Source organism: Melitaea cinxia, chromosome 9 (genome assembly GCF_905220565.1).
Source record: "Melitaea cinxia chromosome 9, ilMelCinx1.1, whole genome shotgun sequence".
NCBI lineage: Eukaryota > Metazoa > Arthropoda > Insecta > Lepidoptera > Nymphalidae > Melitaea > Melitaea cinxia.
In genome coordinates, this window is record NC_059402.1 from 3,470,302 (window position 1) to 3,492,654 (window position 22,353).

The following is a 22,353-nucleotide window of genomic DNA, read 5'->3' on the forward strand; positions in this document are numbered from 1 at the left end:
TTTTTATTATCACCTTGTTTAAAATAAGACTTAACCTAATTTTATTATTGTGTAAAAATCAGCAAACTTACCAACATCTAATCCTTTTGCTAACGCCCATTGGCCAATAGATGGTGACCAATTAGATTTGTACAACTGTGAGAAGCAGGAGCCTCTTGTGACGTTACCATCTAAACCGATGACTCCATACTTGGTCTTCACTCCCGTTAGGTAGGAAGTCGCAGTGCACGCTGAGTCTGGTACTTGAGCATCTATGCAGTACGTCTGGAAAGAGATACAAAGCTTAGATATATGTATTGCAGATAATCAATAAAAGACCCTATTCATATTTGGTACGCCATTTAGATATCCGGTCACGTTTAAAACCTAATTGTAATAAAGGTCCTACGTTGTGATATTGGCCATTGATTGACTAGCGCGACCAAACCAGCCTATAGTGCCAGTGGCTTATATCATCATTGATTTTAGGAGTTATGGTATTCTATTAATATAATAATAGTTTTGCCAAGTTAGCCATCGATTGACTGATATGTACTGGTATGTGTGTGTGGGGTGGGGTGGTATACGAACCAATAAATTACTAACATAATTTTTAATTTTCATAGTTTTTATATACTGTCAAAATAATATCATTGTGACATCATTATACTGAAATATGTTGCTTGTGGCCAGTTTTGGTAACCTTAAATGGCATACGTGACATTATTCCTCCCTACCGGAAAACCTCAATGTCAAAGCAAGTCATGTTAACGAGCATTTAAAGTACTTTTATTGAAAAAAAAATACATTTTTGTGCATTTGTCCATCGTGACGAATGATCAATACATTGATAAGTGTTTTAGAAGAATATCCGTCTCTTCCTGAGTCAAGATCATTGTCTTTTCAACCTTGTGGAACGAAGATGGACTAACAATGGAGTGTCAAGTAATTTCCTACCGCGTTTCCTTCCTATCTTTATAACAATTTTTACAACCGATGTAAATTTTAATGTCTAAAACGTTTTCCTTAAAAGAAATATGACTGAAATTAATATGAATGAAGAAAAAAATAACAATAGGATATGAATTATAATAACTATGAATGATTGATATATTTTTCAGTCAAGTATTAGCACAATTTTATTACTGCGACCAGGAAACGAATCAGGATAATGTAAAAGAAATTAGGAAATTAAATCTCGTGACAGGTTTAAATTTGTGTGAGATTCATATTGTTTTTTTTTTTTTTAATTGCAACTTAAAATGTAATCTTGATGTAATCTAATTTTATAGTGAATAGAATTTGTTTAACTACGAGTAGGCAAGTACTTAAGACTGATATTTTGTAAATTGTTTTTGTTGTGTTTTCTATGAAAATCCCATTTACAATTACCGATATTTTATATCGGTGTTTTTTTTCAAATTAAAGTCCCTACATTTTTTAAAATTATTTTATTGATTTTAGGGACTTGTCGTACAAGGACACAACAGTCCCATAAAGTCCCTTCATAAAACTTAAATGTGTTCGCTGTTGTAATAAATATTGTAATTGCTTATTTCCTCAAGGCCAACAGGATAATAAAACCCACCTTAAATAGAAATTATTGATAGTGTACGTGTCATATGAATGTATTCTCTGTACGCTGTTAACTCAAGAGGAAAAGTCAATGGTTAATGTTTGATAGTTGTAATACAAGATTATCTTAAACTAAATACTTAAATTATAAGGAAAGAGCTTATATCGTGAGTTTGCATTTGTAGGAATACTAATCTTAACAAATACCTACTTGCCTATACTCGTACTTATTTGACATTTTTTTCTATGAGTAACATTATAATTATAAATTTATTTGAATTACAACTGAGGAGATCCTTGCTTATTCTTTCTTATTTATCCACATTTACATTACAATATTACATTACAATGTAGTAGTGGTAGCTTTATAATCACAATTTACCATGTAACATCCCACTGCTGGGCATAGGCCTCTTTCTCCATATCGGAGAAGGATTGTAGCTTAATCCACCACGCTACTCTACAGCTTATAATCTAATAATAATAATATCATAATAATATGTAGTAATAGTAAAGTTACTATTTATTAAAGTTTGTAGTATAGTAAAGTTTGTAGTAGATACATTAAAGTTTTTGTTTACACTTAAAATTGTTGCAAAAATAACACATTAAAAAAAAATCAAGCTTAGTAAAAGGTACGAAGTTTTGCATATCTTCCACGTTCCGTTTTGAAGCGTATTGTGTGAATTACGTGTAAGTTTAGAGGTCAGATGGCAAGGCAGTTTCTTTAAAAGGTTTTTTATTTACTGTCTTTTTTACCAAGCTCATAATTTTTTCGTCAATCGATAATCGATATTTTTTTTCTAATATTGACTTATAACGTGCGTCACTTGGACTTTTTTAAATGGAACATAATTATTTAACACCATAAAAAATTTAAATATCAATTTTTAAAAAAGCAAATAAAGTTAACAAAAAGTGAAGTAATAATTGAAAATCAAATCAAAATCAGTCTGTATTTTCTCTTAAACGCTTAAAATTTATAAGGTGTTAAATTATAAAAAATATAAAAATATATACCTATAATTTCATTTATATAGTTCCATAAATTATAATACATAACAAACTTATTAATCTTGATTTTAAAATTATTAATGTTTAATATTAACGTTTTAAAGTGTGTCAAATCAATTATGTGTAGGTACATACATTAGTACCTAGGTTAAGACATTTATATATACGCTACCAACACGTTCCCTTATCTGACTCATTGCTAACTGTTGCTATAATATTTACGCTCGTAAAATCATTAATGTCGTTCTTCTTGTAAGACTAAAATAAAATGGTATATTAATAAATAAACGCCTTACATTCCACTGCCCTCAGTAGGAATTTCTTCTGTGTAGCCGACACAGAACAGTCTAGAAACACACAATACACAAGCACAAACCGAACGCCCAGACCGAAGCAAATATTTGCATGGTCAATACAAATGTTCGCTGTATTTAGTAATTTATTTATTTACTAAAAAAAAAAAAAACAATTTATGTGAAAACAATGCAGCAAAAATAATTAACAATTTAACAGTGCACTGTGTATGTACATGTAAATTATTATATTTGCAAAAGAAAGATATCGTCAGTTTGTGACTAATCGTACATGAAACAAAGTCAAACCGTGACCAATTCTGAACATTATTTCTCTCATAATAATAGTCTTTACGTGTAGTACTTACAATACGAGAAAAACAACTTTAAGATGTTCGCATTTTTAACAGATTTCAAAAAAATATAGAGGTTCTCAATTCAACTGTATTTTTTGTCTATTTTTGTTGTTTGTCTAAAGAAACGAAATAGCTGAGATTTTTTTTTATTACAGCTAAGTCGGCAAACAAGTGTATGGTAAATGGTGGTAAGTGGTGGTGTAATGGTAAGCGATTATCACAGCTTATAGACGCCTGCAACATCAGAAGTATCGCAAGCGCGCCTTATTCAAGCCAACCTTATCCCTAATCCTCCCAGGAGCTCTGGCCACTCTCTTACTTACCACAGGAACACAACAGTGCTTGAAAACAGTATTATTTAGCTGTGATCTTCTGTAAGGTCAAGGTTCCTGCCCAGGTGGACTGCTCCAGATTGTGAGTAAGATATTTCTTGCTGTGCCCTACCCCAGTTGTTCATTTTGCTCACAAAAGCAGTGAAGTAACCACAAACATAAAATTTCCACAAATGGTTATAATTTAGGCAGTAAAAAATCACATAATAGTTCAAATGAACGAAACAGTAACCAACGGCGAGTAAAACCTTATGAATCTGCTAGTTCAAAGTATAAATAAGATGTACAAGAGAAGAGTTATTTACCCAATCAAATTCAAATTCAGAAAAAGAAACAACTTTTTTAAATACAATTCAGATCAAATTAACTGGGCGTAAGACAATTAATTATATTTCGTTATGTTATATTCTGACCACATTTCCCTTAAGACTACATACATCTTCAGCATCTCTAGAGTTAAAGATGTCCACTGAAAGTGTTGCTTACCGTGCACCCTTATACAATTTTGCAAATTTTTTTTTCTATAAGAAACCTACAAGAAGCCTCGTACATTTCTAAAGACTTTTTAATCTTAATACTATTATAATAATTTATGACGCCTTCACATAACTTATAATAACAATAAGTAATTCATTTAGCTTTTATAGTGTTAAAAAGGTGTTCTACTATTATTATTAAAAAAAAAATGGTGGCATACAGCTACAGTACGTGCGGCCTCTACCATTTCCTTAAACGTGATATTGTGAATTGAATACGTGAATGCCAATCGACCGTAAAAAAAGTAAAATCCAGAAAGTGCTGAGCTTTGAAATACAAAATCTGTTAACCAAAATTAGTGCCCAGCGGGTAATGAAAATATGCTGCGGAAAATTTTATGTTTCAAATGAAATACACTATTTCTCAAATTTTTATATTTAATACAAATCTATTTAAGACAAGCGTGGTCAAACTGCTCTCATTTTATTTGATAAAAGAAAGCGTTTCACTGATTTTTTTCAATAACGTATAAATTGGTATTATACAGTAAATAATGACTATATTCACACCGAGTACCGGCTATATTATACGACAATATTATTCGAATAAAAATATCTTATGTGCAAAAAAAAACACCAAGAAAATTAAATTGAGCGGTTGTTAATTTTAAAATTAATTTCAAAATTAATTTCAAAATTAACAACCGCTCTGGCGTAGTGGTGCGTGTGCTATGTACGCGCTTAAACACTGTCGGTTTGCGGATTCGATTCCTGCTCGGGATGGATATTTGTACTTGTACAAATATTTCTTTCCGGTTTGAATGTCTGTCCTTGTTTTTCTGCCCATGGTACCCCGGGAAGTACGTTAAGCTACCCCAGTTGTTATATAGGTATACCTGATAGCGATTGTTAGTCATTGTTGAGATTATATCCGGCAACCGCCTAAGCTCCAATATTTCTCATATGTTAAGAAAGAGGCATATGCCGCAGTCATCGATCGATGCGCAATAAATTCGACCACAGACTCAAACAGACTGTTAAACATTACAAAATGCTTCACAAAATCACTGATATCTATCCTTGTATTGGCCTTAAAGATGTTTGCCGCGGTCTGGATGTTTGTGCAGTCCTTGTGAGTCTCCCCACCGTGCCTCGAAGAGCACGTTAAGTCGTCGGTCCCGGTTGTTATCATTAATACCTGATAGCGATCGTTAAATAGTAGGGAATATATCCACCCGTACGCAGTGGGGCAGCGTGGGACATTAAGCTACAACCCTTCTCCTAGAAGGGGAAAGAAGCCTATGACCAACAGAATTGAGATCTACAAACAACTAATTAACTATTAAAGTTCAGAAGTTTAGTAATGGTTATCAACATTGTTTTATATAGTTGTAACATTCTGTAATAACAACCCGTGCACGTAAAAAAATGTGCATAAAAATAATCAATATCTTGTCAAGAAGAAATATATTTTTATTACCAGATGAACAAGTATCTCTAATGACCTACAAAAATTTGCACAAGCAAAATGCATTTAAAAGCTTTCGTTACTTTTGCGTCGTTTCATAACGATGTTATTATGTAACATCTCACTAATTAAAATGAAAAAGTTATAAATACAATTTTATTTTGCAATAATTATTTAAGATAATCCGATATTCGCAATAGGCCTTTTAATTTGGAGAAAGTCACTCAAGTTTAATATAAACAAAAAGCTTATCAATGTTATTAACATGTTTATTATGATTTAGCGTATTTATGTTCGAAACAAACAACTTCTATTTTTAAATTATTAATTGAGGCTCCCGTGAAGAAATGCGTTTTGGACGGCTGCTCATAACTCAAGTGCGGATAAACTTTGCAAGTTCAATGGAAAAGATTATATAACAGATATAAGAAGATAAAAGAAGAGGATCATTGGCCTTAGTCCGTCTGTTGCAGACGATTAAAAAAAGTGTCCTCTCCACAGACAGACACTATTTTTTTACGTGGGGAAAATCCATCATGGATACCCTCCGGTACGGGGGCGCCAAGGGTTATGTCAGACTCCTACTGACTAAAAAACCACCACGTGTGAGCAGTCGTCTGCCTGGGTGGGGCGATATGGGGTCGCGCTAGTATTCGCCACCTCGCCCCGGACACACAGACAATCTTGCCTAGGAAACACTTCAGGAACACGCAGAGTTAAGAAGAAAAAGAGATATAATAAGAAGATACATAAGAGATTAACTCAACATAAATTTTGTTTGCAGGAATGACGTAAACGGAACGTTACTTTCTCAATACGAGCGGACTCAATGCTTCGTGACATTTTACATATTGTTCAATTATGTGTCTTGATATTTGACTAGCTTCATCTGTCTCTTTTACTGACTTTGAATTTGCATTTATGCTAATAAAATTTAGTCAACATTGTGCTCTATTGCACTCTTATTTCAAATCAATAAAAGAAGACCCCTCTCAGAAGACGTCCCTTTCATTACTATTTTCCTAAATAAATGTTAATTTAACTTTTCAGTAAATACTTTTTTGTTCTTATGTCATTTTTATTTCTCTAATTTTCGTTAGGAAAAGGCTTATCTTACTTATAAAGAATCATGGATTGACAAAGAATTTTCTATTCGATGACTATTAATATTACGTCTTACAAACAGACAAACTTTTTACAATTTTATATTGCAATAATAGATAACATTAGTTGTGTACTTGACTCATTTACTCACGAACGTCTAGACTATGAAGTAATTCTCTTATATATGAGATATGAATTTCTTAATTATCACGTGCAGTGCGCATGCACATGTCAGGAACGAGTTCAATATTGAACAAATTGTTGAATACTATTTAAATATTCATTAAATATAGGATGCTCTAATAGTACTAACATATACATTAAGACTGGTTTAATAGCAATAAAAGTAGAAAATAAAATTTTAAGGAAATATTTTTTTTGTGAAAATAGATGTTTTGTTTTTTAGTAATCGTCGAATGCCATAATTTCACATTTATTGTGTGTTGTAACGGATAGTAAAGATGTCAAATGAAATTCGTAAGATTAGATTGGTTTCAGAAAGTCGGTGGATTAAATTCTGCTTAGTGAAAAAAAAACAATTATTTGTGTTGTACCATCTGTGGTCGACTGAGTAAGGAGAACGGTTTTTGCCGACTTTCGACTTAAGATTATTTAACCTTTTTTTCCCTAAAACCCCGGTTGTCAAATTTCTTAATTTTATAGAATTTTAGAGTTAAATTATAAAGTTAATATTTATTTTACATATTTTTTACGCGGTTTTGTTTTCACAGCCGTTCGCATTGAATTATTTGTCTTGTTTGTTAAAATATAAAAGATATCATTTATTTATTTCTTTTATGTACAGACTGTAAAACCGTTCATTTAAACTTTTAATATGGATTTGGCATAATCTCTATCTAACCTATCGGCCAGTTTTAATATTCGATCTATGAATTTGCTTACTAAAGATAGAATTTTGACGTAAATTTCATACAAATTGTATCAAAAAGCTTCACTTCCGCCTGTAATATTCCACCGCTGGGCATAGGTCTCTTTCCCCATGTTGTTGAAGGATCACAGCCCAATTCACCACGCTGCTCCAATACGGTTTGGAGAATATATTCCATACTAAGAGTAACAATCGCAATCAGGTGTACATGATAACAACCGGGACCGACAGCTCAATGCGTTCTCCGAGGCACGGTGGGGAGATCCACAAGAACTGCACAGACACCCAGACCACGGCAAATATCTGCATGGCCAATACAAATGTTTGTCATTTGCACAGACACACAGACCACGGCAAATATCTGCATGGCCAATACAAATGTTTGTCATTTGCGGGCATCGAACCAGCAACCGCCAGCGTAACTGCCACAAACCAGTGCTGTGACCTTTGCGAACACAGGTACATTGATTATTTAAACCGGTCGATACAATCAAATCTAAATTGTCTATAACTGAAGTTATAATATTTGCAATTTATAAATATGCAGAACTTGGCGAACGAATTAAGAGAACAGGTGAAATAGCCAATGTTAATGCAAACAAATTAATTTAAGATAGGGACATACTGATATGTTGCTTATAATTTTATTTTTTGATACCAGATATATTTATAATCCAAAATAAGATAGGTTTTAATATATTTCATTGGTCAAAATTAACTGATTGTAGTGAAAATACATAGTATTGGAAGAGAAAAATTAAGAAGAAAATAACTCACCCTAGCCAATCCCGTAACAGGAAATTTTTCGAAGTTTAAAATATTATCTTCTCCTAATTCCCTTTCCAACTGGCCAGCAAATGTCCTGGCAGCCATGACAGTTGCTAGTGACATTCCATCCCCAATAAATAATATACCATTCTTGGCTTTATTCGTATTCAAGGTTTCCTTGAGCTTGGACTTTATGACCTCTGATGCCGACTTCCTCCAGTAGGAACCATGTTTCTCGTCTGCTGGTATGTAGGATGGATTCATAACAGTATCCAGGACTTTTTTTGGTTTTGGGATGAGCGTGACATCTTCTGCGAATAAGAATGATTGCTTGAATTTATAGGTGCTTAAAATTTTTATTTTAATTTGACTTTTTAATTTTTGACTTTAAAATTATTTTGTATTTGCTTTGCTTGTTGTTATAGCAGAAAACCTAATATGATTTTACACGCTTACATGATTTTTCATTAAAAAAAAATAAGCTTCGATAAACAATATAACTGTCACGCAAACTACCCTCCCATATTCTACTATCTATCATATGTAAGTTCCAAAAAATGAGGCTTTTATCTATTTAATTCTAATCGATACCTTAAAAGTAAAGATTCATATTATTTGTAGTTATGATCAAAAGGTAACATAAAATGATGTTTTATAAAAAATATAATCCCCTCTTCTATATCGTTATATAATGAACCTAAATATTCCTTATTCGGTATTGCCAAATTAGTCACCCAGTCAGTCAGTCAGTGTTTCGTTCATTCGAAGATCAAACTGGTTAACATCGCATGCATTTAATACATGTATACACATAATATATATTATATACATACACATAATATATTTATATAATATTATCCACCAACCCGCAATGGAGCACGCTACTCCACTGGAGGATTAAGCTCTAATTCTTTTTCTGCATGGAGAAAGAGGCCTAAGTCCAGCAGTGGGATGTTACAGGCTGAATGCATATGTTATATTCGTATATAATGTACTGAGATAGAAATTTCCTTATCTTATTGCAATAGATCAAAATCCTTTTTGAAATTTTGCAAATTAGTGCAACAAAATATTCGTAAGAATCAAAAGTGTATGAGTGCATTTATGCGTTTACGAGTAATATTTATGCTGTTTCTATGTTTAAAGCCAATATAAATAATTTATGCTTTGAGGATATTAAAAAAGCGAAAGTATCGAGGTGAAGGAGGACTGTACATTAAGGTTGAGGCACTCAACTCTCAATAATGGAGATTTAACGTTAATTGCGTCCACGTCCCGGTCGACTTATTTAAATACCCACTTATTTTTGTAAAAGGTAATTTTAGTTACATGAGCTGTTTGTAATTAAATCTAATATATAAAATTCTCGTGTCGCGGTGTTTGTGGTTAAACTCCTCCGAAACGGCTTGACCGATTCTCATGAAATTTTGTGTGCATATCGGGTAGGTCTGAGAATCGAACAACATCTATTTTTCAGCTCCCAAGTTACAGGAGGTTCAGGCGGTTAATAACATATATGGCAAAACAACGTTTGCGGTGTCAGCAGTATCCTTATAAAATTTATTATAATTTTGTGTGCATATCGGGTAGGTCTGAGAATCGAACAACATCTATTTTTCAGCTCCCAAGTTACAGGAGGTTCAGGCGGTTAATAACATATATGGCAAAACAACGTTTGCGGTGTCAGCAGTATCCTTATAAAATTTATTATAATTTTGTGTGCATATCGGGTAGGTCTGAGAATCGAACAACATCTATTTTTCAGCTCCCAAGTTACAGGAGGTTCAGGCGGTTAATAACATATATGGCAAAACAACGTTTGCGGTGTCAGCAGTATCCTTATAAAATTTATTATAATTTTGTGTGCATATCGGGTAGGTCTGAGAATCGAACAACATCTATTTTTCAGCTCCCAAGTTACAGGAGGTTCAGGCGGTTAATAACATATATGGCAAAACAACGTTTGCGGTGTCAGCAGTATCCTTATAAAATTTATTATAATTTTTTTCATATTTAATTTCTAATCATCACGGGTTAACCAAAATAAATCGAAAGAGTTCAGAACAAAAAATTATATTTTAGTTTTTTATATTATTGACGAATAAGAAGGTATACGCATGCATTTGTTAAAAACATGTTTATATGACATTAGAAACAGGATACTTCAATTTTCTCAACACGCAGATATATAACGTAAAAAATAACACCAATAAAAATAAAGTTTTAAATATGAAGTTAAGAATGATAGACCGATTTTAAATAATAGCTGTGCCTCGCTGTTTTAATCACTGAGTTTTTAACAGAGTTCTAAAAAAGGAGGAGGTTCTCAATTCGACTGTATTTTTTTTGTATTTTTTTTTTGTATGTTACTTTAGAACTTGTGACTGGGTGACCGATTTCGACAAAAAAAATTTTTAATCGAAAGGTGGTGTGTGTCATTTGGTCCCATTATATTTATTTGAGATCTAACAACTACTTTTCGATTTATATCTAATAATGCGTTTTGACTTGATGCTTTTTTCGTCGACCTTCTATTTTACCGCATAACTTTTTACTGGATGTATCGATTTTGATAATTCTTTTTTTGTTGGAAAGGAGATATCTCTTGTCCCAGTTGTTGGAATCCCAGAGAAATTGAGGGAAACTCTCGAAAATCCACATAACTTTTTACTGGGTGTACCGATTTTAATAATTTTTAATTTACTCGAAAGCTGATGTTTGTCATGTGGTCACATTTAAATTTTATCGAGATCTGAAAACTACTTTTTAAGTAATCTTTGATAACGCGTAGTTACTTGATTATTTTTCGTCGATCTACGTTGTATTACTTGTCGATGTAATTGAAGTCGGTTTTTTTTCATTTGCCTGCAAACACAATTATCAATCTTAGACTTTAATTTTCAATGCGCTAAAAACATTAATACTTACATACATATACACACACATATAGATATATATATTCTTATATAATTACATAGATTGCAAATTAAATAAAAGCTTTTCAATTAGGGAACGATCTACTATTGAAATCTTATATAACCGGATTATTTGGTATAACAATTGATATAGCAATCAATATTGGTGCAATTATCAATAATTTTTTAATATTACTGACTTGATAAATGTACTTGCAAAGACATTCATTAAACGTCTCATTTTGTGTGGACATGAAACCGATAAAAAAATTCTCTTAGAAAATTTATACGTGCGACACGTGTTAATACTGATAAGGTTACCATAGAAGTTTCTATATGTTTCCGATAAGAATATAACATTAATATTAAAAAGCCAGTAAAATGATTTTATTATTGCCGTAACATACTTAAAATTGAACTGAGAACAGTAATAAACAATAAGACATTGTAGTCGAAGCACGTAAACTTGTAACAATATTAAATTATCTCGTTCGACTATCTCAATAGCGTATATTACTCGAGTATGGAATAAATACATGTTTAAAAACCGTTCTAGTTGATTTATTAATCATTAGCGACCCGCCCTGGCTTTGCACGGTTGCAAAAACTATCAGTGTTCCTGTATTATATTATGCATATATTATACATGTAAACCTTCCTCTTCATTCACTCTATCTATTTAAAAAAAACCGTATCAAAATCCGTTGCGTAGTTTTAAAGATTTAAGCATACATAGGGACAGAGAAAGCGACTTTGTTTTATACTATGTAGTGATAAAACACATAATTATTAGGATGTCATTTGTCATTTTTGTTTTATTCAATTAAATTTTAATATCAGGTATATGTAAATGTTTTACTTACAAGGTCCCTTGATAAGGGAAATGTAAGGTTCCTTGATAAGGGAAAATTAAGAATGTGTATAAATGTTTTTGTATTCAAAACATCAAAATGGTGTTCGTTGAAGGTCAATAATGAGGTCAGATAATGAGGTTGAGGCTATGTATGAGGAGTAGTAGTCGTCAGTAGAGCCATACATGCCTCAAATACTCATGTCAAGGTGGTGATGGGGGATCTTAATGCAAAACTGGATACGCGAGATGGCAACGATGGCAAAAATTTTGGGTATGGGCAACGAGACCACTGAGACAACTTGCTCGTGAACTTTTTGGAGGAGAACTTCTTCACGATGAATTCCTTCTTCAAAAAGAAGCCACATCGCAAGTGGACGTGGATAAACCCTAATGATTCCACAAAAAAAAACACAAAAGTGAGATTGACTTCATTTTGGCACACAAACATTTTTGATGCCGTGATCAACAGGCTCAAAACCGGGAGTGATCACGGAATTGTAAGAGGCGTATTAAATATGTAAATGTTAAGCTGTAACGGTCACGCCTAATGAGCTCTACGCTTTGAGCAACACTTTTTCAGAGGTCAAATAAAACAGGATTTACACAAAACCAATTAATGTAAAAAAAAAACGGCTTAACATAGACAATCAATCAATTGTGTTTTGATGTACACTTTGGAATCAAAAATAATAAGTATTATTTTTTGTTGTATCTTGCATAACAGAGCGTTTTTGAAAAGTTGCACAACTATTTAAGTTTTACCCTACATATAAAACTTATGCCGCGACATCAATCATGTGAATATTCGCATGTTTAAAACAGAATAACATAATACAGTAAATCGTTTATGTAATATAAAATTTTATATAGTAGTGATAATGTCAATCAATGTTATTCTAATTAATTGTTTTGTTGTATATATTCTAATAATTATAATTTAATTCAATGTTAGTTACTTAGTACTTAATTGTTATTTTCAATTGAAGTAAAAATTAACTAAATCGCATTGTGGTTTGCACCTGTAATTGAGGTGACACTCAACAATTAATATTTTATATTCAAGCTATTTATGTGTTCATTTTGTTGGTGCAACTAAATAAGTAAATAACGTTATATTTAGTTTTTAATGCATTTTAATTAATAAAGATAATAATATTTAAACGTAATTAAAATATTAACTAATCTATACTAATTACTAATAAAATGAAATTGAAAAACGAACAGTCGTTTGGTTAAACCGTCATTAACCCGTCATTTCTATTCGAATTAAAAAAAAAGTATTTCACAACTATTTTAACAAGGAAGGATCGGTATAAATATCACGCTACTACAATTAATATAAGTTGTGAAACATTGAGAAAATTGCAAAAGCAAGGCTTTCAGGTTTTTTACAAAAGATAAGCCACAGCTGCGGCTAGAAGTTAGTATAACGTGAAAATAAATAAATTAATTAATATATTAAGAATGAATTTATTAAAACCGTAACGGTTTTTAAGATCATTAGTTGTTTCCATCATAAACATATCGTCGCTGAATAGGCAAAACTACTAAAGCGCCATTTTGGTCAAAATGAGTTATATATATGGTTCGACTGCATTTTTTTTTCTCTGCCTATTAGTCCGGGTCTCGTGGCGATCAGAGCATTTTTTTGGCGCTTTAGCACTCAAAATGGGGTTAAAATCTCACAAGATGTGTTGCGACTTTTTACTTATGTGTGGCTTACTTCGACACATTTTCGTATAATTGTCGGTTTAGTATTATGCTCGCTGCAACAAGCCCTATTCAGGTTTGTTAGTAATTTTCGAAAGTACACTTTTGATAACCGATGGTATTTATATAACTTTCGCTTGAATCTATTTTTTTACCACGGGTCCTTTAAGTCAAATGAGCTTAAGAAAAAACCACAAGATATGGTGATTTAGTAGTTTCTGCTGATTGAAATCACGTATACTCAAGCTTATAAGTAAATAATCTTTCAGCAAGAATCATCAACCATGGCGCTTTAGTATTTTTGCTTTACTCAGTAATTTAAGTAACAGGATATTAGCATTTTTGAGCGGCTGATGTAACAGAAACAGAAGAGTTAACTGTCAATGGAAAAAACAAAAGTGTGTTAAAAAAGATATATAAAACTTGGCTGCCTATTTCTAAAAAGAAGTACGATGATTTATGGAAATTGTGCACATCAAAACTAATCGCAGAAGAACACGACGATGAATACAAAAACATGCCTTGTATAGCGAACGTTCAGGACACGCTACCAGACACTGACGAAGAGGATGAGATTAATGAGGATTAAGTAGATTATTATTTCTCAATCAATATTTTATTAGAATTAGAAGTTAATAATGTTCAGTTTTGATCTCTTATTTAAATTACAATAAGTATACTGATTATTGTTAAAATGGAGTCTTGTAATTGTAACTAACTTAAGTAACTCCGTCTAGGATGACTGTTTTGAACGACAGGCGTGATATTGTTATTTTAAACTAAGCTTAGTATAAAAGAACAATATAGCGCCTGAACTGAACAGTGATTCCAGAGGGAGTTATTTGTGTTAGTTGCAATAGCGAAACTCCACATTATGTTTTTATTTAGTACGTTTTTATAAACAAATGTGGAAAATTACGGAGGAAGGTGATTTTTGTTTTATTTATAATCTGAGAAAATGTCAATTTTGTTTGAACAAATTTTTTAATTGAATAAAGATTTATGTTAAATTGGTGTTATTTATTTATTATACGGCTTGTACATCAACAGCTCAGCAGTTTCCTATTGAAACACCGTCTGTTGAATCCCATGCAATCCGGTTTTCGTCCAGGTCACAGTACGACTACTGCGCTTGTAAAAATAACTGATGATATACGATCAAATATGGAAAACCAACAGGTCACGGTATTAACGTTACTCGATTTTAGTAACGCCTTTAATACTGTGGACTTTGATATACTATGTGATATTTTACGTTCTCTTAACATATCTCCTGAGGTTGCTGATTGGTTTCTTAGTTACTTGCAGGGTCGCCGGCAGCGAGTTAAATTGAATGACTCATACTCCAATTGGTCAATGGTCAATACCGGTGTCCTGCAAGGTGGCGTGCTCTCCCTCTTTTGTTTTCAATATTTATAAACTCTATCTGTAATGTAATATCTTCTTTCTACCACCTCTATGCAGATGATCTCCAGATATACTCTCATTCCACTGTTCATAACTTATCTCAGTGTGTATCGCGTATAAACAATGACCTTTTAGCCATTGGTAAATGGAGTAAAGCCTATGGCCTAAATATAAATCCAAATAAAACGAAAGCTATTATTGTAGGAAGCTCCAGACTGCTCAGCCGCATTGATAAATCTGAGGTATCTCCTGTTACATTTAATGGATTCACCATTCCATACAGCGAAAGCGTGAGAAATTTAGGTGTTATCTTTGACCAACATCTCTCTTGGGGTCCTCAAATATGTGAAATTAGTCGCAGACTGTTCGCTTCGGTTGGGTCTCTCCGCAGATTGCGTAATCTACTGCCCATTCCTACTAAAATTGCTCTTGCACATAGTCTCCTATTACCAATTCTTGATTATGCTGATACTTGCTATCTTGACATTACAGAGGAGCAGCTTAATAAGCTTGAGCGCATTCAGAATGTATGTATAAGATTTATCTTTGGACTACGCAAATATGACCATATTTCAGAATTTCGCAAAAAACTCAAGGGGCTCCCAATTCGCCTTCGCAGGAATACTTATATCCTTACCCTACTTTACTCCATTTTATTTAATCCCTTTACCCCTTCCTATCTGAAAGAACGTTTCAAATTCCTTGGTGATTCTCACAAACGCTGTCTTCGTTCTGACAGTAATTTTCTTCTTAAAATTCCTTCTCAATCCTCTTCCTTTTATGACAAATCTTTTACAGTTCAAGCCTCTCGCTTATGGAATACCTTGCCCTTGAATATCAGACGTGTACAAACACCTGCACTTTTTAAAAATACTGTTTGGAAGCATTTTCTTCAAACTCAACAATAAACAAGTAATTCATAATTATAATGTATACATATATGTATTTATATGTATGTATGCATGTATGTGGGTATATATGTATATATGTATGTATGTATGTATGTATGTATGTATGTATGTATGTATGTATGTATGTATGTATGTATTTATGTATCTATTTATGTATGTATGTATGTATGTATGTATATGTTTAATTATTTGAATATTTATAATAAATTTGTTGTAACTTGTACACCTATGCTGACGTTAGACCATTTCCTTTGCCCTAAGGTTGCCTGGAAGAGATCGCTTTTTAGCGATAAGGCCGCCCTTTGTACCTAATAAATATATTGTCAATATTTTCTTTCTTTCTTTGATATGTATTATTTCTGTTTTTGGTGTACAATAAAGTGTATTATTATTATACGGGTTAATATGTCATAATAAACATTTTTGTTGCTCACATTAGTAATAATATTTAGGCTGGAACAAGATAAAAAGTGATAAAAGTATAATCATCTCATTATTTAATTGGCAACTATGTCTTGAAAGTAAAAAGCTTTCGAGATTTCTCTAGTGTCCGATGCTGAATGTCTTTTTGCTATATGTCTTTCTGTAGTAGATTTATCTCTTAGTAATTTTCGTTTACGACTATTATATTTTTTAAATAATGTTAGTATTTTTTTCCAAAGAGAATGTTAACACAGTCGAGTCTTTAGTAGTTGGCGACTCCCTAACCGTGAACTTAACGTGGAGGTTAGTAAATTTCCCTTGCTGGTTTTTTTTCAGGACTCAGAGGATTTATCCTAAAGTGACAGCTAACTCCGTAAATAGTTAAAATACGAACAGTGTAATAGATTAATTGCGTAGATAAAATTAAATCATGATTATGTTTCCTTAACAGTTCTTACTTTCACCCAAAAGAAAAAAAGTTGTGACAGGTTAAAGCAAAAAAAAAACTTAAAATTGTTTTTTCTCAAAACAGCCCTTGTGCACGTTAGCAGTTTTGCCTATTCAGCGACGATATATCTTTTACACTATTATGAAATATCACAGATAACTAATTTTTATTACAAACATCTTTAAATCGAAGTGATAGTAATGATAAAAATATCGTATTTATATTTTAACGTAATATTATCACGTTTTTATATACATTTTTTTATCTTAAACACGTTTTGAAATGTCACGCATTCGTATTTGAATTATGAAATTAATTTTATATATAAAAATATAAATAAATAATAATATAATAATATATATATATAATATTTTTTATTTATATATATATTTTTTATATTTTTTTTATTTTATGTATAATGTTTAGTAAAAAGTGGTTCTTTTTTATTTTATATTATAAAGAAACAACTTTTTCGGATTTTGTCGCGGTTTATTGTCTTTGCTGAAGATCATGACATAATCAAACGCAGTTTACGATTCTATAAAGATCATACAGAAAAACATTTATATAACACAACAACAAACATTTATATATAGATAAAGTTATGGTTAAAAATTTTAACAAAATAAATACTTAAATATATAGAGAATGTCGCAATAGTAAGAATTGAAAAAATTAATGATTAATATCGAAATGCAAATGTAAGCTTTGAATAAATTTGGTAACGTTAAAATCATAATGTTGTTTACATAATAAACTTGCTGACATATACGTCGCTTTATACATATTTTGTTGCACACGTTTTTTCAACACTCGCTTTTGAGAATTAGTCATTTATGATTATATAATTTATATTTTAAAATGTTTCATTTAATAATTGTGTTTGCGGGCAAACGAAGATAAATCGACTTCAATTATATCGACAAGTAATACGACGTAGGTAGACGAAAAAATAGTCAAGTAATACGTATTATCAAAGATTGCTCCAAAAGTTGTAATCAGATCTCAATGAAATTTAAATGTGACTACATGATAAACATCGGCTTTCGATTAAATCAAAAATCATCAAAATCGGTACAGCCAGTAAAAAGTTATGCGAATTTTCGAGTTTCCCTCGATTTTTGTAGGATCCCATCATCAGATCCTGGTTTCCTTATCATGGTACCAAACCAGAGATATTTTTTTTCTAACAAAAAAAGAATTATCCAAATCGGTTCATAAACGGCGAAGTTATCCCCGAACATACATAAAATATATACGGTCGAATTGAGTAACCTCCTCCTTTTTTGAAGTCGGTTAAAACACTTCTTATGACAAAAAAAGTTGTGTTATTTCATTGAGGTAAGCGCGGCTTAGAAAAATAATCGTAAAAAAACTAAATTTTGTAACGTTAATTTGGGAAAGTATAATATTTTTTACAATTTTTGTCTGTCTGCCTGTCTATTTGTTCCGGCTAACCTTTGAAACAGCTGCATCAATTGTGACCGCACTTTCACTGAAAGATATCTGATGTAACAAGAAGTAACTTAGGCTACTTTTATTTTAGAAATTTATATATTGTATAACTCTGCGAACTGAAAAATAACTTTTTTGTTAAATTCCACGCGGACGAAGTCGCGGGCACAACTAGTTAAAATATAATATAAAAACTTAAAACAGTGCAAAGCTGGTCTTATCGTATTCCATTGTATTCAGCCTGTAATATCCCACAGCTGGGCTTAGGGGTCTTTCTCAATGTAGGAGAAAGATTGGAGCTTAATCCGCGGGTTACTGGATATGTTCTCTACTATGAGTAACAATCGCTATCAGATATTTATGATAACAACCGGACAGGTATGGTTGGGTGACCCACGTGGACAAACATCAAAACCGGTGATATATTTTTTAGATTATAATATTTGAGTTACCGGTTATTTTTTCCTTAAATATTGTTTTGTAGCAAGGAAAATTTTTAGCAACATAAAAATTACTGCTCTGTTTTAAATTGTTTTGGAAGTCAATTAAGTAACACTTTGTCCTTGTATTTTTTTCTACTTTATTTCGATTTCGTTACAAATATTTAATTAATATATTTAAGTTCTTTAATGTATTAGTATAACATTCCTATAACTAAAGTTATACTTCTTTTGGAGAATCACAAAAAATCGACACCCGGAAGTTAGCTAGCCAATGAAATATAATTTCTTACATGTGTACATACGTACACTTTTATTGTATTAAAACACATTTTATAAAAGAGTATTTGCAGAGTTTCTTGCTGATTCTCTTCTGCAGATATGCTACATTCCGAATCAGTGGTAGCTTTGATAATAAATTAATTAAAACTAATATAATAATAACTTGTAAAATGACTATTAAATATTGCTTTTGAATCCAATTATATAACCCAATTTTTGGACTTTGATTTTTTTTTCATTTATTCTAGTAAACAAGCTATAATAAATAATATATAACTGAAAAAAAGGATTGAAATAAAATCGCAACTCAATTGAAAGCAACGGGAAGGAAAAATTTTCAACACAAATGAGAATCAAATTGTACTTAATAGGAACACATGTCAAAAGCATTTTAAATAAGACAATTGTTTTTTTTTTTTTTATTTAAATATTAATTTTACTTGATGTGCTGCCAGTTAAGATGATGCTGAGTAGAAAAAGTAATAGTTACTTGAAAATGCAAATGCATGATTTAATACTTATAAAATCATCAAGTCACATATAATTATTATTTATTTTATTTTATTTTTTCTGTTTTTTCTTTAGTTTGTTTTTATGATTTTTATTATGATCAATTTATTAATCTAACTTGTTATTGTACTTAAATTTTTTTTTTTGGAATGTGACTTATTTGAAATGTTAATTAATGTAAGTGGTAAATTCGTACTGATTAAATAAATAAATTAAATAAAAAAAAAAAAAAATAATCATCACATAATTAAATAATTTTAACGAGCTATAAAGCAATTTAATAGGGATTGCAAATTTGTTATTTTTTGAGGAGTCGCTTTTAATGTTATCGTTAAATAAAGACTTTATTTTTATAATCTTCAAAGCGTTCTTAGTTTGCCAACGGTAAGAATTTTCTAACGATTTCAACTGCCTACCGACTACATACTACCCGACTACTACATACAAAGGTGCAACTCTAAAGCAGAAAATGCAACCCTGCAGCAGAAAGAGAACAGATATCGAAGCCTTATCAACCCTTATTATAGCAGACACTTAGTATTCGAAACGTAGAAAAATTTTAGGTAGGTAATACTGGTGATTGATAAAATTTAAGCCCATATTTCATTATTTTTTATGGTATAAGTAAAGTAAAAAGTTAAATTGAACATAAATTTAATTATAATTGATAAGAAATTTGATAAAAATAAATAATAATTAATTGGTAGAAATAAATTAAGGCATCCTTCTTTTGTTTCTCTTTTATTTAGGCCTCACCTTTTTTATTAAAATGTTTAATGTAAACTTAAGTTGCAAAATAAATAAAGCAAATATATGTAATTAAATCCAAAATTATTATAACGAAATAAAAAAAAAACATCAATTACTAAATTATAATCTTGATTGTAATTTTAATAACTGACTGCATTTAAAATGTTACAAGAAAAGTTTGTTTACATCTTTGATTCGGTGAAACGGATATTTTAATCGAAATAATCCGAGAAAACATTAAAAAAAATTACAAAGTAATATTCAATAGCGAATAATAGAATTGAGTATTGAAAACAAAATGAACATACCTGCGTCAATAATATTAATCGCTAATAAAATTATGAAGAACTGCGCACGCGACATCGTCTCACTCGTGCGCACGCGACGCTACACGTTTATCAACTGCAGGATCAGCGGATCTTACTACTAACTACATCACGATGATCAACTTTATACGTTTCTGTACTATCGTAATGCTTTATTAGTACGATATTGTAATAGATTTACAGCGGATTTTAATAATGGTAGGGCACAGCAGGAATTTCCTGCTCAAAATATGGAGCAGCCCGACTGGGGTAGTACCTAGACCTTACAGAAGATCACAGTAAAATAATACTGTTTTCAAGCAGTATTGTGTTCCTGTTGGTGAGTAAGGTGACCAGAGCTCTTGGGGGGATTGGGGATAGGGTCGGCAATGCGCTTGCGATGCTTCTGGTGTTGCAGGTGTCTATAAGCTACGGTAAATGCTTACCATCAGGTGAGCCATACGGTGGTTTGCCGACCTAGTGACATAAAAAAAAAATCCATCTCTATTCATCTCATCCATCCATATTTTTTGCCCGGGCCCTTTATTGGGTCAACGATTCGTTTTTTCAAGATTTGATTCATTGAATTTCTAACGCTATATGTTTAAAATTATATAGATCGTTAAGCAAATTAAAAAAAAAAAAACTAAGACAATACGTTCGAAATTGTTTCGCTGATAAAACAAGACGTTTTCTAAATATAGGAAGCAGGCTTTACTATCCATAAAATTTTAAAACGACTCGTTTTAACTTTACGTCAAAATTACAAATATCTCCAGTTATTGATGATAATTTATAGAAACCAGCTCTTAACGCATACATTAATAAATAACTGACAAATTCAATTAATAATAAAGTAAGTAGGTATTCAAATTAGAAAAGATAAAATTTGTTTAATATTAAGTTTTTAGTTCGCACAGATGAGTAATAAATAATCACTTATTGTTATAGTAGAACATAAACTACTTTTATAATGTTTTACACGTTTCATCATTAATTTATTATAATGTTTGTTTGTTCCTATATACTCGTATACCTAGTATCTTATGATATTTAGGATATCAAAAACTTTACACTAATACTTCGTATGAGTAGTAGTGAGTAGTTTTGTATAATCCCTAATAATGAATCTTTAGGTACTATTCTTGTCAATATATTTTTTGCTTGAGTACAAACAATTAGGTACTTATAAGTAAATTTAGAATGATTAGATTTTTTGTAAGTGTTACTGTGGAGCTTCTCGCTTATTATTTTATTCTTTGCAGAATCTATTACCGAAGACTATATAAGGTTTTAAATTAACATGGTTATTTTTATTACTAAAATGATTCAAAAACGTGATATTAACTATGCTTTTTTTTCATTTTGCTGAGCCCGAGATTTCGACATTAGGTATCAACGACGAATGTCTTGTTCATAAGACTCAAGTTTGCGGTTCAAAAGTGTTTTTGAACCCTACACCAAATATGTAATTTTATATTTTGATTTTGATATTGTATCCAACACAAAGTTCGTAGAATGCAAAACGGGATTTTGGTCATCGTTTTTTCACTGCCCGCTGAGCGTGTGATGAATCTCAAAAGGAAAAAAAACTCAAAAGGCCTCTGATTTAAAATCATTGATTACAAAAACATATAAATCCTTAAATTGATCCTTGATTGATGATTAAGTTATCTAACTATAGCTTGTT

At 31.3% G+C, this 22,353-nt stretch overlaps 1 protein-coding gene across 1 annotated transcript in view; it reads right to left on the reverse strand.

Moving 5' to 3' along the window:
* Window positions 1-20,758, reverse strand: part of LOC123656411 (membrane-bound alkaline phosphatase-like) — a 31,627-nt gene extending 10,869 nt beyond the window's left edge. Inside the window, exons 1-3 of the mRNA XM_045592100.1 lie at window positions 20,667-20,758; window positions 8,264-8,565; window positions 72-264 (exon numbers count right to left, since the gene is read on the reverse strand). Of these exons, the coding sequence (XP_045448056.1) occupies window positions 72-264; window positions 8,264-8,565; window positions 20,667-20,721 (550 nt within the window). The 5' untranslated portion in view covers window positions 20,722-20,758. The remainder of the gene's footprint in view (window positions 1-71; window positions 265-8,263; window positions 8,566-20,666) is intronic.
* Window positions 20,759-22,353: the final 1,595 nt, after the last annotated feature.